Source organism: Notolepis coatsorum (genome assembly GCF_963971535.1).
Source record: "Notolepis coatsorum genome assembly, chromosome: 14".
Lineage (NCBI taxonomy): Eukaryota > Metazoa > Chordata > Actinopteri > Aulopiformes > Paralepididae > Notolepis > Notolepis coatsorum.
In genome coordinates, this window is record NC_140178.1 from 88,077,669 (window position 1) to 88,089,302 (window position 11,634).

The 11,634-nt window shown below is 48.4% G+C and overlaps 2 protein-coding genes across 2 annotated transcripts; one reads left to right on the forward strand and one right to left on the reverse strand.

Annotated features, from left to right (window-relative positions):
- Positions 1–8,593: 8,593 nt before the first annotated feature.
- LOC311240596 (histone H2B-like) lies at positions 8,594–8,968 on the reverse strand (the record flags this gene model as incomplete). Its single annotated transcript, XM_084329170.1, has 1 exon — positions 8,594–8,968. One exon carries the CDS (start codon positions 8,966–8,968, stop codon positions 8,594–8,596), a length of 375 nt encoding a protein of 124 aa, XP_084185296.1.
- Positions 8,969–10,789: 1,821 nt separating this feature from the next.
- LOC311241170 (histone H1-like) lies at positions 10,790–11,404 on the forward strand (the record flags this gene model as incomplete). The annotated part of the gene is made up of 1 exon (XM_084329900.1): positions 10,790–11,404. The coding sequence occupies one exon, from the start codon at positions 10,790–10,792 to the stop codon at positions 11,402–11,404; it is 615 nt and encodes a 204-aa protein (XP_084186026.1).
- Positions 11,405–11,634: the final 230 nt, after the last annotated feature.

Sequence of the window (11,634 nt, forward strand, 5' to 3'; positions counted from 1 at the left end):
AGCAGAACACAGGAGGAGAGAGAATGGAGCGTTTTAGGGTGTTTTAATATTGTTTCCCCAAGCAGACAGTTTCACAACAGGAATGTGCGACAGACAGGTAGAAGAATGTTCTTGGTTTGTTTTGTTATTATCGTATTATCTCAATTTGCTTTATTGTAATTATGTAAATTAGGGTTCCTATATTTTCAATCAGGGATGTTATAGGTGATTGCTAGGGTGTTTCTAGGTGGTTGCTAGGTTGTTACTGGCTAGTTGCTAGGGTGTTCTGTATCGTTAGTGGCTTAGCTTGGCATCACTACTGCACTATCTCGCGTACGTGCACGCGTACTGAATAAACCACAAATGTACCTCTAATACCAGTATTAGTCTGACCACACCCCTCATCAGCTTACCTTCATAAGCAGGTGTGTGGTCACCTGCTCTCCTCCTTCTCGCTTTCACCACAAGGAAGAGGTGCCTCGGTAGATCCCCACACTTGACACCATGATGGAAGAAATTGGGTTAGGAACAGCTTTGGGAAACAAGGATACGTTGACATCATATCTTTATTTTCTCTCTCACTATTTTCGAGAAAATACGGCGATATTGTCTTCGTACTGGAGTGTCTGGAAGATGATGATCATTCTAAAAACCCTCCACCGGTTTTCGTATTGGGAGCACGCCGCTGCATGCTTCTCAACTGCAGTTCCTTGCTGTGTTTGTTGGGGTGAAACCTGTCAGGCCACAGCTGAACTGTCGGACATGCCGCTGTTGTGAGAAGCGGTGCGTTCCAGGTTGGGTGAGTAGTGTTTGCTGGCGGGCTCCACTTGTCTGTTAGTGCTATGGGGGCTACTTGACAAAGTTTATGGAAACCGGCCCCAGGCTAGGGTCCTTTGTTTAGCCACCTAGGCGACAGAAGACCTTGGTCTGAAGACCATTATAGTTTTAACTATAGTGGGCCGCGACCATTGACACTGGTGATCCCTGTGTGTTCTGGACGAGTGGATTCTCTCTGTCACCGTGTTAAGGCCCCATCTTTCATATCCAAATGAGAGTATTCCTTCACGAGGGGATATGTGCATGTAATGTGCGATAGCGGCAGATTCATGTTCAAAGTCAGCTATACAGGCCAGTTGGTACTGTGCTGATTCCGCCGGACGTGGTAATGTCACCGTTGTGAAGCGGTGTTGACGTCTTGTTTTCTCTTTTCTCTTAAAAAGTGAGGAGAGGTTCAGAACGGCGGCCTGTCTGGGTGAGTGTTATGTCATTGTTTACATGTTCATAGCTTACGGTTAGCCGGTCAGTGGCCTGGCGCGGGGTAGCTTAGCTTCTCGCGCGCCGCCGGGAGCTCGCTTCTGATCGCGTGCGTCGTTAGATCGGCGTCTCGCGAGCGGAAGCAATAGCACCCGAACGGTTGGAGCAGCCGTTAGCTTGATGCTATTCTGTTGAACGTGCTTTGATTTTAACATGTTTTACACTCTTGACCACGACGTCATCCTTGACAGGGGATGTTCGTCGACCCTGCCCTGAGCCTGGACGGCGATTGCGTCAACAAAGAGGACTGTAGCGACTGGTTGGAGCGGCGACGCTGCCCGGATCGAACAACACAGGACGGCTGTGTTCTACGGTGTCTTGTGACTGCACTTCGCTGATCTGCGTTCCGGGTAGGTACGGGGTTGGCCAGACCTCATAACACGTCTTCTGGTTTTACTTTGCTAAATGTATTGTGAATAACGGTGTTTTTTCCCAAAACGTGTGTTGTTGCAATGCATTTGGGATACGTTGCGGGTTATGTGTGAGCTGTTTTTGTCACTGGCAGTTAGCTTCTCCGTGCAGATCGTGATGTATTGATCTGGTTGTTGTGTGAGAAACATCATGGTGTTTATGTGTACCGTGTACTCACTACTAAGGCAACTAACCTATGAAGCTATGCTTGGTGACAAGTGAGTAAAAGAATGTTCTTTCTCAGACTGTAATGACAATGAACAGTGAGTTCACACATTAGCAGGTTTTCCTGTTTTAACTGGCCGTATTGAGGGTAAAATAGGAGGATTGTGTTTTCCCCCCCGGTTCCCTGGGGACTTTATCACCTCCTATCAGACATGTTGTGCATTAATTGTGTCTTTTGTGTGGTAGGGATACGATGTAACTCTTAGCTTGATTGCTGAGGTTGTGCTAAATCTGCTGGAGAAACTTATTTCCTAAAGGGAAATTGGTTTGGTTGCTGTCGTGTGCTTAGCAAGGCCTGTGGTCGATACTAATCAAGAATGATGTATTCTCTCATTGTGGAAAAAACGGCGTTCCTCTGTTGAGTGTTTTTGCCATTTTTTGTAGGTGATGATGGGTTGTGTGTGTCATGTGACCTACAACTGGGTTGTACTGGCCACAGAAGCACATGTGTGTGTTGGACCGGGGTTCTTAGAGCCCTCTCTATTCTGTGTTTTTCCTTAGTAAAAATCAGATAGCAGGTTAGCTCATGCGCTGTGTGGAGCTGTGAAACGCTTCATAGGGCTGACTATGACTGTGTCATATTCTCTTTTTGTCGTTACGTCGTATCATGGGTGTGGGGTCGTAAAGGGGTGAACTGGTAACCTTTCCTCTCCCCATTGTTCTGTCGGTCAGGGGTACACCCCCTGTCCTTCAAGGTTCCCGTCACGTGGCGGTTCGGCACGTTACGGGGGGGGGGGGGGGGGGAGGGAGTTCCTGGTCCCACGGCCTGGTATATTGGGCGTGTGCACCGCAGGAATTCCCCCGCCATAGAGTACGTCACCGTGCGCGTCTCTGTTGGTAGGACTTCCGTGTGCTGTTCAGGTCCATGTGATGGATCTGTTTTCAGGGGGGGTGGTCAGGGCTCCTCCTCACCAAGCGCCTGTTCGGGCCTTCTGTGAGTTCGGACTCCTTCTTCCATGTGAGGAAGCCTCCATCAGAGTACAGAGCCTTCCTCCTCAGATTGTCAAAGTGAGTGGACCCTCTAGAAGGGTCCTTTTCTATTGTATGTATATTCGATTCAATTCGTTTATTGAGTGTGTATGGGTTCGGTGCCTCTTCCCCGGAGGCCCTAAAACCAGTTTTTTACATGGCTCAAGGTGCAATATATTCTTTTCAATCTGTACAGCTCGCGTGGGAAGTCTCTCTGGGGATCCCCGTCTCTTTCCTATGGGAGGGTGGTGGGATGTAAAAATGTGAACATTTTTTACCCCGGCTGTGTAGACTGGGATACATACTGTTGATGCTTCCTTCTTTCTATTCCAGAAGTGTTGGAGTTAGGGAGTGTCACACCCCTCTTGTCGTTCCCCTGGGCGCCTTGGGGATTCAATGACAGGTCTAAATAGCCTGTTCATTGATGGGGGTGTGTCCCGACGCACGTATAGTGCTAGCTCGCTGTAAACAGGCGATTGACTGGCACGCCTTGGTTGCTTGTGGTTGAAACAGCGTTTTTATAAAGCAACTGGGATGGGGGTTTTTCCTCTTCCGGCGACCACATCCCATGACCTGGGTGGGTTGTCGACGGATTCTCGTTCATGTCTGGGGGATGATGACGGGATGGATCTGAACATATGTAGTGGGGTCTCACGCCCTTGGGGTGGGCCACCAGGCGCGGTTCGTCCGAACGTCTGGGTGGCGCCTTCTTTTCATGTTAAGATCAACACGCATATCTGCCCTTCTCCTGGAGTAGGCATGTCGGCGTGGTTAGGGCACGGGACTGGTTCTGGTCACGCTGGTCCAGATCAGTTGAACCCGTTGTCCGCCGGGGATGCAGATCTGCTGTTCTGGTACCCTGAGGGACTTGGGCTTTTTTCAGGGGGAAAAATGCCAGGTCGGTCTGGGTGTCACAGGGTTAAGCGCTATGGAGACCCTGGTTGGGTATGTTTTTACTCAGCACTGTCGTCATGGCTTACAGCCATGCCATTCTGTACGCGCTCGATCTCGTCGGATCTCGGCCGCTACACAGGTTGGTCCTGGTTAGTACTTGGTTGGGAGACCGCCGGGGAATACCAGGTACGGTGTGCTTAGGGGCTGGTTCTCCATTATTTTTCGCTCCTCTCTCACGCATGGCGAAGAGGGGCCTGTGGGGGTGGTTTTTTGACCTCCTCTGGTGACCCTGTGCTTCCCGTACCGCCAGGCCCGGTCCGAAGTGATGTTTGCGACCCGTAGGCCTGGGTTAACCCTTTTTGGAAACTGAAACACTTGTACTGCGGTATAGCCGGTGTATACCCGCAGGTGTGTTTTGGAGTTTTTTCTTGAGGGGTTATAGGAACAACCACCGCATTGGGTAACACCGAGGTGGTTGATTCCCTGGTGTGTTGGAGCAGTGTCAACTCCCGGGTTCACCGTTTGAGGGTGCCCCTGCACGTTCATGACGTCTGCCAATCGTGTCAGCCTTCTCTGCCTCGACCCCTCTGGGTGGGGGTTGTTAAATGGAGGCTTGGTCATGCAACACCGCCAGCTTACGCTCCTTCCGCCGGGGCGGCTGTGTTCAGCTGTCCCCTCTGGCGCCTGTCTCGTCCGCAGTCTCCAGGCTAGGGTTAACAGCCTGTTGCCTGGTTTTTCCCCGGTGCGCTGCCTGCTTCCGTTGGTTAACCTTTTTTGTGTGCTTACGGCCATGCTGACTGCCTGTTCTGCAGGGTCAGTGTGCCAGGCGGTGTACTATTGGGGGGACGGGGCCCGCTCGGCTTACGGCCATACCGACCTGAACACGCCCGATCTCGTCCGATCTCGGAAGCTGGGCAGGTTCTGGCCTGGTTGGTTCCGCCTGGGAATACCAGGTGCAGTAACTGAGGGGCCTTTGTCCGAATACGCTGGCGATGTGGGGGGCGGGGCACTACGTGCCCACCTGGTGGGGTCTTGATGCTGGCATCATGGACTTCTCCGGGCCCCCATTCCAGGGAGTCCAGTCCTTTTGGTGGGTCTGGGTCTTCCTTCGCGCTCCGCTGCTACGGCCTTGCCACGGGGTTGGGTTTGCCCTTGGCCCCGTGATTCTGGGGGCAGTAACGAGGTTGTTCCTCCGTTCGTTCCCGGGTGGCATGCGGGTTGTGCGTGTGTGTAGTCGTGGGGTCAAGCCACGGTCTGCTCACCCTGTGCGTTAAGTTGCTTGAGTGCCTCTTCGCACGGTCGGGTCCGTCGCCTTCCCGTGAAGCCTCTAATAGGGGGGATACCCTCCATTAGGGGGGGTCGGGGGGGCTCGGCCCTCCCTGTTCTGATGGTTTTGGGGGGCTGTCAGCGGGGTGTATTTGTCAGCCAAGTGGCTCCGCTTGGCCTCCCTTGTGCAGTAGTGATGCCAAGCTAAGCCACTAACGATACAGAACGATAGGTTATGACTATAACCAAGTTCTGTTAGTTAGGGGCGATGCTTGGCATCAGACGACCGCTGCAGCCCTTGTCCTCACCTTGTGGTGAAAGCTTGGGAAGGAGGAGAGCAGGTGACCACACACCTGCTTATGAAGGTAAGCTGATGAGGGGTGTGGTCAGACTAATACTGGTATTAGAGGTACATTTGTGGTTTATTCAGTACGCGTGCACGTACGCGAGATAGTGCAGTAGTGATGCCAAGCATCGCCCCTAACTAACAGAACTTGGTTATAGTCATAACCTATCGTTATAGGTGGTTGCTAGGGTGTTTCTAGGTGGTTTCTAGGGTGTTATAGCTGGTTGCTAGGGTGTTTCTAGGTGGTTGCTAGGGTGTTATAGCTGGTTGCTAGGGTGTTTCTAAGTGGTTGCTAGGGTGCTTCTAGGTGGTTGCTAGGGTGTTACTAGGTGGTTGCTAGGGTGTTATAGGTGGTTGCTATGGTGCTTCTAGGTGGTTGATAGGGTGTTTCTAGGTGGTTGCTAGGGTGTTATAGGTGGTTGCTAGGGTGTTATAGCTGGTTGCTAGGATGTTTCTAGATGGTTCCTAGGGTGTTAAAGGTGGTTGCTAGGGTGTTACTAGGTGGTTGCTAGGGTGTTATAGGTGGTTGCTAGGGTGTTTCTAGGTGGTTGTTACTAGCTCGTTGCTAGGGTGTTATAGGTGGATGCTAGGGTGTTATAGCTGGTTGCTAGGGTGTTTCTAGGTGGTTGCTAAGGTGTTATAGCTGGTTGCTAGGGTGTTTCTAGGTGGTTGCTAGGGTGTTATATGTGTTTGCTAGGGTTTTTCTAGGTGGTTGCTAGGGAGTTTCTAGGTGGTTGCTAGGGTGTTATAACTGGTTGCTAGGGTGTTATAGGTGGTTGCTAGGGTGTTATAGCTGGTTGCTAGGATGTTTCTAGATAGTTCCTAGGGTGTTAAAGGTGGTTGCTAGGGTGTTACTAGGTGGTTGCTAGGGTGTTATAGGTGGTTGCTAGGGTGTTTCTAGGTGGTTGTTACTAGCTCGTTGCTAGGGTGTTATAGGTGGTTGCTAGGGTGTTATAGCTGGTTGCTAGGGTGTTTCTAGGTGGTTGCTAAGGTGTTATAGCTGGTTGCTAGGGTGTTTCTAGGTGGTTGCTAGGGTGTTATATGTGTTTGCTAGGGTTTTTCTAGGTGGTTGCTAGGGAGTTTCTAGGTGGTTGCTAGGGTGTTATAACTGGTTGCTAGGGTGTTTCTAGGTGCTTGCTATAGTTATAGGTTGTTGCTAGGGTGTTTCTAGGTGGTTGCTAGGGTGTTTCTAGGTGGTTGCTAGGGTGTTATGACTGGTTGCTAGGGTGTTTCTAGGTGCTTGCTAGGTTGTTATAGGTTGTTGCTAGGGTGTTACTAGGTGGTTGCTAGGGTGTTTTAGGTGGTTGCTAGGGGGTTATAGCTGGTTGCTAGGGTGTTTCTAAGTGGTTGCTAGGGTGTTTCTAGGTGGTTGCTAGGGTGTTATATGTGTTTGCTAGGGTGTTTCTAGGTGGTTGCTAGGGGGTTTCTAGGTGGTTGCTAGGGTGTTATAACTGGTTGCTAGGGTGTTTCTAGGTGCTTGCTAGGTTGTTATAGGTTGTTGCTAGGGTGTTTCTAGGTGGTTGCTAGGGTGTTTCTAGGTGGTTTGTAGGGTGTTATAGAGATGCTTGATAGGTTGTTATAGGTTGTTGCTAGGGTGTTTCTAGGTGGTTGCTAGGGTGTTTCTAGGTGGTTGCTAGGGTGTTATAACTGGTTGCTATGGTGTTTCTAGGTGCTTGCTAGGTTGTTATAGGTTGTTGCTAGGGTGTTACTAGGTGGTTGCTAGGGTGTTATAGGTGGTTGCTAGGGTGTTATAGCTGGTTGCTAGGGTGTTTCTAAGTGGTTGCTAGGGTGTTTTAGGTGGTTGCTAGGGTGTTATAGCTGGTTGCTAGGGTGTTTCTAGGTGCTTGCTAGGGACTTACTAGGTGGTTGCTAGGGTGTTTCTAGGTGGTTGCTAGGGTGTTATAGGTTGTTGCTAGGGTGTTTCTAGGTGGTTGCTAGGGTGTTACTAGCTGGTTGCTAGGGTGTTATAGGTGGATGCTAGGGTGTTTCTAGGTGGTTTCTAGGGTGTTATAGCTGGTTGCTAGGGTGTTTCTAGGTGGTTGCTATGGTGTTATAGGTGGTTGCTAGGGTGTTATAGGTGGTTGCTAGGGTGTTATAGGTGGTTGCTAGGGTGTTATAGCTGGTTGCTAGGGTGTTTCTAGGTGCTTGCTAGGTTGTTATAGGTTGTTGCTAGGGTGTTTCTAGGTGGTTGCTAGGGTGTTTCTAGGTGGTTACTAGGGTTTTATAACTGGTTGCTAGGGTGTTTCTAGGTGCTTGCTAGGTTGTTATAGGTTGTTGCTAGGGTGTTACTAGGTGGTTGCTAGGGTGTTATAGGTGGTTGCTAGGGTGTTATAGCTGGTTGCTATGGTGTTTCTAAGTGGTTGCTAGGGTGTTTTAGGTGGTTGCTAGGGTGTTTCTAGGTGCTTGCTAGGGACTTACTATGTGGTTGCTAGGGTGTTTCTAGGTGGTTGCTAGGGTGTTATAGGTTGTTGCTAGGGTGTTTCTAGGTGGTTGCTAGGGTGTTATAGGTTGTTGCTAGGGTGTTTCTAGGTGGTTGCTAGGGTGTTACTAGCTGGTTGCTAGGGTGTTATAAGTGGTTGCTAGGGTGTTTCTAGGTGGTTGCTAGGGTGTTATAGCTGGTTGCTAGGGTGTTTCTAGGTGGTTGCTACGGTGTTATAGGTGGTTGCTAGGGTGTTATAGGTGGTTGCTAGGGTGTTATAAGTGGTTGCTAGGGTGTTATAGCTGGTTGCTAGGGTGTTTCTAGGCGGTTGCTAGGGTGTTATAGCTGGTTGCTAGTCAGCATTATAATGCAGGACCTGTCGCAGAGGTCTTTTAATGGGCATGCAACGACACTATAATCGATGCAACTAATATATCAGAGAAAAGGCAAACTGAATGACTTCAATATTCAAGTGAACATGACACCTACTAATTCCATGTGGAACCAGAACATACTTGAAATAAAAAAGTTGCCCCCTATAGTTTTGCATAATTAAATAAGATCTGTTTTAAAATTCGAGGACAGAAAGGCATGGGTAAAACTGTTGTAGAAGTTAATAAAAAGAAAATGTCAGTGACTTATATAACAATAATTCTGAAATGTAGAAAACCGTAGGACAAATCAATTGTTGAAAAACAATCGGAACTCTCTCAATAAAGTGTGGGTGGCTCTTAAAAGAGCCTTTGGGTATATTCAGTGAACGGGGTAGTTTACTTGGAGCTAGTGTACTTGGTCACAGCCTTGGTTCCCTCAGACACAGCATGCATGGCCAGTTCACCGGGGAGCAGCAGGCGCACAGCGGTCTGGATCTCCCTGGAGGTGATGGTGCGGCGCTTGTTGTAGAGAGCCAGGCGAGAGGCTTCTCCAGCAATGCGCTCGAAGATGTCGTTAACGAAGGAGTTCATGATCCCCATGGCCTTGGAGGAAACGCCGGTGTCGGGGTGGACCTGCTTCAGCACCTTGTAAATATAAATGGCATAACTCTCCTTCCTGGACTTTCTGCGCTTCTTGCCTCCCTTGGCGGTTGTCTTGGTGACGGCTTTCTTTGAGCCCTTCTTGGGCGCTGGCTTGGCTGGTTCAGGCATGATGGTCAATCGGAACTATACAGCAATGAATGTGGAAATAGAAGCCTACTGCTGCCTCTTTATAGGTAAAACTGTGCAAATACAGCTGCGTGGCTTCTTGTATACGATTGGTTGAGAGGCTTTGTCTCACATTTTCCGCGCACAGGAAACGATTTGCGCGCAAAGACATAACGCAAATATATATTCTCTTAGCAAAACTCCATAGCCACACTTGATATTAAGCCAAGCAATAATCAACATGAAACTGCATTTTTCCAAGATAATGATTTTGTGCACCTTAAATTTAGCTCTCTTGGTGACATCTGTCACTGCTTTGACTTACTCTGATGGTGCTGAGTCGTCTCCATGAGCAGGTTTCCTCTTGTTTGGGTTATTACTGATCATAAACAGATGACATAGACCGATATGGTCTCACCATGAGCTACATGTATCGGTACCTCACTGTACAAGATAATAATACAAGTATGACTCTGACAACATAGTATGTTTCATTCCTTGAGCTATTACTTCTGAATGTATCACAAATTTAGCTGGCAGCCTAATGCACCACATTCTAAGATACTTAACTTCACAATGAGTTGAGCCCTAACAATAGAGGCCTGTATATCTGACCTATAGGCTAAACACAAACTGTATTGTTTGTGTTGTTCTGTTTCTTCCAGTATGTCTGCCTGTAACCGTTGGTAACCACTTTCAAAAGAAAATGCCTAATTTGTGTGCAGTGGTAGTCGGTAAAACACTTCTGAAAAGCATGATATTACTGTTCCGTTGTGACTTCTTTATAACATTCAGTAATAAGACACAACACTATGTGTTGATATGATCATTTATACATAGCAACCATTCCATTGCCTTTACTACACAAACATTCCGTGCAAGGCCTCTTTTGTGGAAATGCAGAACATGTTGATATGGTGCGTTTATGTTTGGTGATATGATGATTCATTATGAATCTACTATGTCTATTTAAACTATTGAAATATAATTAAAATAGACCAATGCAGTTATTATTTATTGTGCTAAGTGTTCAGTGTAGCAGACTTTAATCAGAAACACAGCAGATCAGCAATGCCCCAAAAAGCATGTATTGTCAACAAGCATGCAGCAGTCTAAAGTACACAACAAACTAGTCCCCCCCCCCCCCCCAAAAGGAAAATGTAGCTACGTTTCTTGTGTGAGTTATGAAATGTTTTGCAACATTCATTAATTAAATCAAATGTTAGTTGTAATATAGGCCATGTGAAACCTTCCACTGGTCTAAATGGTGACCATCCCTCATACGAAGTCGAGGTGACCCACGCTACAGGCTACCAGCAACAGTGTGTTTACCAACACCGGAAAAGCATCAATTTAAAACAAAACGCGTCACCCTAGATTACTAATCTTGCTCCCAGTCTCTAGTCAGGTAGCTCGGCTCGCTGGGAAACGAGATTATGTCGGATTATAATGCAATCTAAAGAATTGTGAGACATAAATAACAGAGAAAGGTATAGCTGCGCACCATGGTGAAGGCGCAAATTGATGGTTTGAAGCGTCCACAAACACACCAGGGGTCTCCAAATGGTTTAATTATGATGACACATATGTCGGCTTGCTGACCCATTTTGCGTTAAATACCTGCAATATTCATAGTTGTGTATTTGAGCTCTTTTTTGGCGAGGAGAAAACACAAGCGGCAGATCATTTTGGCAGCACAGAGGAGGACAGGGTGGGTTGAGTCTACATGGCTCTCATGTAGTGTTTAAGACCAGCCCTCTGACTGAGCTTCAATATCATAATTCTACTTGTGTTGAACCTGAGACAGAGACAGAACGAGAGAAGATGGCAGAAGTCGCTCCAGCTCCAGCTCCCGCCGCTCCGGCTAAGGCCGCTAAGAAGAAGGCAGCTCCCAAACCTAAGAAGGCAGGTCCCAGCGTCAGTGACCTGGTCGTCGAGGCAGTGTCTGCTTCTAAAGAGAGGAGCGGTGTGTCTCTGGCTGCCGTAAAGAAGGCTCTGGCTGCCGGTGGCTATGACGTGGACAAGAACAAGGCCCGCGTTAAGACCGCTGTCAAGAGTCTGGTGACCAAAGGAACCCTGGTCCAGGTCAAGGGTACCGGAGCCTCCGGCTCTTTCAAGATCAACAAGGCTGAGGTTAAAGCCAAAAAGCCTGCAAAGAAAGCTGCTCCGAAAGCCAAGAAGCCAGCAGCCAAGAAACCTGCAGTGGCCAAAAAGCCCACGAAGGCAGCAACGAAGAAGCCTGCTGCCGCCAAGAAGTCTCCCAAGAAAGTCAAGAAGGTAGCGGCCAAGAGTCCCATGAAGGTAGCGGCCAAGAGTCCCAAGAAGGTAGCGGCCAAGAGCCCAAAGAAGGTGAAAAAGCCTGCTGCGCCCAAGAAGGCCCCAGCTAAGAAGGCTGCCAAGCCAAAAGCAGCTAAGAGAGCAGCTCCCAAAAAGAGATAAGCGTTTGAACAGAACGTTGTCTTTAATTCAACAAAAGGCTCTTTTAAGAGCCACCCACCACTTCCATGAAAAGCAATTATTGTACTGTGTAGTGTGTGTGGAAGTGAAGGGGGCTTATCGAAGTATATAACTTAGTTAGTATTACTTTTCGGATGGTTTATTTCCACGAGTTACTTCCAGCACGGCAGCAAACGCAACTTTATATATTATATAAATATGGAGAATATACC